Source organism: Phalacrocorax carbo, chromosome 8, assembly GCF_963921805.1.
Source record: "Phalacrocorax carbo chromosome 8, bPhaCar2.1, whole genome shotgun sequence".
In the NCBI taxonomy this organism is placed as follows: domain Eukaryota; kingdom Metazoa; phylum Chordata; class Aves; order Suliformes; family Phalacrocoracidae; genus Phalacrocorax; species Phalacrocorax carbo.
Genome location: NC_087520.1, coordinates 4460840 through 4466114, shown reverse-complemented (window position 1 = coordinate 4466114; position 5275 = coordinate 4460840). Strand labels below are relative to the sequence as shown.

At 45.6% G+C, this 5275-nt stretch overlaps 1 protein-coding gene across 1 annotated transcript; it reads left to right on the top strand.

Annotated features, from left to right (window-relative positions):
• The first annotated feature begins 1857 nt into the window (after positions 1-1857).
• Positions 1858-4874, top strand: LOC104043312 (leukocyte cell-derived chemotaxin-2-like). Its single transcript, XM_009502908.2, is given in 6 exon segments — positions 1858-1873; positions 2302-2337; positions 3733-3829; positions 3969-4117; positions 4636-4706; positions 4708-4874. Coding segments are annotated over 6 exon segments (465 nt in total). The 3' UTR covers positions 4804-4874.
• Positions 4875-5275: the final 401 nt, after the last annotated feature.

Here is a 5275-nt window from a genome sequence, read left to right as displayed (position 1 = left end):
AGTGTGGGGGGTGCAGAGGAGGCGAGCGAAGCATCTGCTACTCTTGCACCGTTCGCTCAAAATCTGTATTAATCACTCTTTGCCTTCCTGATCTTTATCTCAGCGTATAATGTAAAATGTCAGCAAATAATTAGTCTTTACCATGTTTAATTCACTCAATTAGCTCTGTAAAAACATTTCAATTCAGTTAACAAAATCAAAGCTAAGCCAAAAAATGTCACGGAGGGGCGCAGGGAGTCAAGCCTTGCAGACCTTAGTGGTCTTCCTGTCCTCCCCACACCAGAGGCAGCAAGGCAGTGGTTTATTAAAAGACCCCAAAGAAACCAATATCCAACCTGGGAATCCAAATTTCTAAAAAGCCCTTAAGCCAAATTTCCCAGTGCAACACAAAAGCAAACACACATTTTCTACAGTCTACATGGTCCAGTGCATTGGTGACACTGCTAATTTAGGGCACGAACAGGAGTGAGCTGTGGTGGCTGCTCTCAGGAGTCAGGGCAGGATCAGAGGTGGCATGGGCCGATGGCCAGGAGACCTTACTGCTGTTTTTGAAGAATGCCCTTGAAGCTGGTGGGTATTCCTGTTGCATCTCACCATGGTCCGTTCGCCTCTGCTGCACTAAACTGAGCCCGCAACTTGAAACTGAGGAAGTATATGGCCTTCAGGTTATTTATTAGTAACAGAACTAGGAGAAAAAAGCTCATTTTCTGAGCTTCTGAGGAAGTGCACAGAATTATTTCACTCATTCTTTTCTCCTCTTTGATCTCAATTGATAGATCGCTAAGAAAATTAGTAATTAACAAAATGAATTTAAGATAATGCAGTTTCATCCGGATTGGTTTCGCTGAGCCCTGGGCATGAGAAGCATTGCACAGAGAGCTTGGCACTGTCATTTTTTGTCCTACACACTCTGTCTAAACATGTTGTTTCAAAATGTTACTGTCAAATCAATTTTCCCCCTCCTCCTCATCTTGCCCATTTGCAGTGGGTTGTCTGGAACAGAAACATCCCCAGCCAGGCTTCAGCTGGGTTCAGGTGTTGGCTCTGTCCAAGCCAAGCTGTCACCCTGTCACTGTTACTTGTGACAGACCTAAGTGACATAGTTGGATGACACTTCACTGGGAGAAGGGGAAAATGGAAGGCAGCACGTGTGTCTTGAAGACATCCTGATGGGTTCCCCTCCTTCTCCCATGAAATACAGCTTCTGCCCAGTGGCACCCACCAGCAGCTGATGTTTCCATCGCCAGCAAAGATGGGTTTGTATCCTGTGCGGCCAAACTGCTCTTGGTTCAGATTCTGGATGTAAGGCCAGTCTTCACCTCTCTGGTGCCACGAAAGAGGGACAGCAAGGGCACAGCATCCCGGCCGAGAGCCCTGACCCAAAGCTGTATCTAAACGGGGCTTCTGGGTTTTATTGCACAAAGAAGCAAAACGGTCAGTGGCTCCTGTTGCACAGACCGGGCCAAAATGCTGAAAAGACAAACAACTTCCAGCTCTTGGCCGTAAGCCAGGGCATCACATTCCCTCCCTTCCCAGAAACAACAGTCGAGGTGGCCTTGTTTGTGCTCCAGCGTTCTCGTCTTCTTCAATTTCCTGTATTTTTGCTCAGCCACAATATTATAGGCTTTCTAACATTTTCCATTCGGGCACAGTAAAGATCATAAACATGTGTCTCTCCCACTGTTAATGCTGAAGGTTCATCGCCAGCAACATGGCAATATCTGGGATGCATTAATGAAGCTGGCGAATAAAAATGGGGGGCGAGGGTCTCATTTCACAGGTTGCCTAATCAGGTTTTTCCAGCACGAGGTTGGGTGTGATGCGTGGCACAGAACTTCCTTCCGTGAAGCAATAGCCATGGTGGGAGGGCAAGGTATCCAGATATTATTTTAGGTTCATTTGAACTCTTTTTCCTTTCTCCACCCAAGTTATCTTGCTAAACTTCAGGATTGTGCAACAGGCGGGAATGAAGAGAAATAGTTACAGATGGTCCTTAAAATTTGGGTTTAATATTCACGGTTTCATTGTAAGCAAAAGCAAACAAAGCCATGTAGCTGCTATTGCTAAATAGTTTGGAGCCTCTACGCCACCAATTAGCCAGGCTGGTGGTACAATTCGAGGGCTGCTGTCAGTTCTTGCTGTTGGCCTGAATCTGCAGGCAAATAACTGAGGCCACATAAATTTTCTGATTGGCTGGAAAAATTTGGATACAGCCTTGGTTGGGGTGTATAAATAGAAAGCAAAGTATTTTAGACCTTTCATTTTGAAAGCAGAGCTCTCAAGGCACTTGAAAATGCGCAGCCCCAGCAGTCCTCCTCCCAACTGCGATCTCCAGTGGTGAGTTAGCTGGATTCTGTTAAACATTGCTTATTGTAACCTGCCTTCTTTTTCTTTCTCCTTTATTTTTTTTTTTTAATGTAGTGTATCTGTAAAGATTGAGGAAATTATTTCTTCTCAGCCATTTTTTTTGCTTTTGAAAATAACCCCTCTCACATTGCATAGAAACCTCCATGGAAAAATCCTTCTTAGAGATGGTAACGAGTTGTGGCAAAATTTTGTTGGAGTAACAACACTGAATTAGAAAGAACTGGCTGAGGCATATCAATTAGTAACAGCATGCATGTTTTCTTAAAAGCCTTTTACTTAAAGATCAGCCATTCCAGAGATGTTCCTGTGTTAATGTCATCACATTTGATTTCACAAAGAATATAAAATTCATTAAAATAAATGAAGACTACCTAGAACAAAGGGCTGTTTTGCTCAAGAAAGGCATTAGAGACTTCCTGCACCCTTTTAGCACCGGACCTTCGGTGCCAGCACATCATTCTCCCTGTTCACATATACTCCCAGAGCCCAATGGGGACGGTGCCTGCCGAGCTGTTCACACACGTGAATAACCCTCAGTTCATTGCTTCTTGCCAGACCATCCCTGTTCTCCATAGGTAGCGCCAAGAGCATCCCTTGGGAAACCCTCGTAGTTTTGGTGGGGGGAACTGGGCTGTTAGAGGCTTGTAGAAGGTACCAAGGCAGGGGTTGCCTTTCCTCCCTTCCCTCTGTAAGCATTTCCCCTCTCCCAGACATCACTGGGGCTGTAGGATCAGCATGGATGTGCGTCATGATGGCTGGAGTCTGGAAGAAAAAACATGAGGATGTTACCCTACTGGCTGCTCCTTTGGAACAGTAATGCAGAAACACTGAGAGATAGCAAAGGCATTTATTAAAAGCTGGATGACAGCTTTTATTTTTGATTGGATCCCACATTAGGGAATAGGAATGGACCTGGTGGGTCTCTCTCAGCCCTGTGTTTACAGTTACGGTTCAGTATCCCAAGATCCCAGGTGGCTCAGGTCACCTTCTAGGCAGAGACATCTGGTAGCTCCAGCCCCATGACTGGCATGTGAATGCAGCTGGGGCAATGGGAGAGGAGTGGGCTGCTCCATGACATCCCCTCCAGACCTATTTGTTCTGCATTTTTGCTTCAAAGTGGCTCAAACATCATTTGACAAAGCATAAAAAAACCAAAAATGCTGTTTCATTGCATCCCTAAAATTAACTTGCATTAAAAGATGAACAACTTTCTAGTTCCCTGAAGCCTGATCCGTGGTTACAGCAAAGTCCAAAGGAGCCTTGCTATTGGTTAAACAACATGGGGTGGGAAATCCCCTTTCTGCTTCGTGGGTTTCATCTTCTGTTCTTTCTTCTTGTTTTCTTTCTTCTTCTCTTCTTTTGTAGCTGCTGCAGCACAATGGGCAGAAATCTGCTCGGGTCAACCTGCAAACAAAATCAGAGGCTGCGACGCCCAGGGCTGCGGTGGATGCAACGACCCCAGGTCCTGGGCTGCGATGACTGGAGATGGCTGTGCTTGAAACTTTCTTAAAAGAGAAATAAGCATGAAAAAATGGGCAAGAGGAGGGTTTCTAGCTGGCAAGGCACTCTGCCACGTGATAACCTGCCTTGTTCTTCTTCAGAGGAGGAGGGAGGAAGCACAGGGGGGTGGATGTGGTGTGCGAGGATGGCTCGGTGGTGTCCACACCCTTCGCAGGGAGGATCCACAAACGAGCCAGGTCCTATGGAAATGGCAGTGCCATCGGCAGTGGAGTCCAGCTTTCAGGATCAGGTAGCAGAGCTGAAAGACGTGCGTCTTGCAAAGCCTGATTGCAAAATGCTCTGATTCATTTATAGAGTGTTAAACTGAGCCAAAAATCATGGACCCAACCCAAACTGCAGCGTGCTTGCATGTGAATCGAAGTGAAAACTGTAACTTTGAAATCCACGTTCTGATAATGCAGGAAAATTGATTGAAAGGATTACAGCATTTCACTTCTATTAAAAAAGTCAAAGGATGAAGCTGATCCCTTTGCATTTTTGATAATTAGAGGAACAACCTCTGAGATGCTCATGCAGTTTTACCCACCCAAATCTCCTTCCCCACCCTGCTCCATGTTATTTCTTTTCCTGTTCTCCCTTCTTGATGCTATAGGATCACCACAGCATTTTCTGTAACTTTTTCTGTTGCCAAATCTCTTAGCATTTTGTTGTCGTTTGTATTTCACTGCTGAACACTGTGACTTTCCCAGGCTTTTAAACCCTTTCATAGGAGCAACAGTTTTCCCCTCTTCTCTCTCCTGTTAACAGGATTCTGCATTAAGATGCTTTACATCAAACCCGTCAAGTACAGCGGCCCCATCAAGAAAGGAGAGAAAATCAAGTGTCCTGCTGCCCATGCAAAGGGTCTACCAAGGAATTACGTCCCATGTCCATATCCAGAACTGTGACTTAACAGATCCTACTTCCAATCTGTAAACGGGCAGCTGCAGATCAGGGGCAAGGCCTCCAGCCCCTCACTTGTGTATTCAATAAATTGCTTGCGCATAGGTAGTCACACCGGTGAAGTGGAAGCCACTGAGCCCCAAACCATTGCTCCACCTAAAAAGCGTCCATGAACAAAACGCTGGTGGTTATACGAACATGAACAGACTCAGGGAAAGGTGTAACACATGCTTTAAAGCTGTCACCGTGTCTTGCACATCACTGCACTCGTAGATGAAGGCTGAAGCAGTGGGGAATGGACGAGAGGCTGGGAGGTGGTAGATCCTCGATGCTCAGTGGCACGGCAGCGAGCCGTGCTGCAGCTCACTCATCTTGGACTTCTCTGCTCTCTTCGCAGCCAAACACGAAGATTTCTTCAATAAGTCAGAAATTTCCCTTTGCTTGCAACTGAAAAATCACATTATTAAAAGAGTGCTTCACTACAAATTGCTTTGAATTTCTTTGG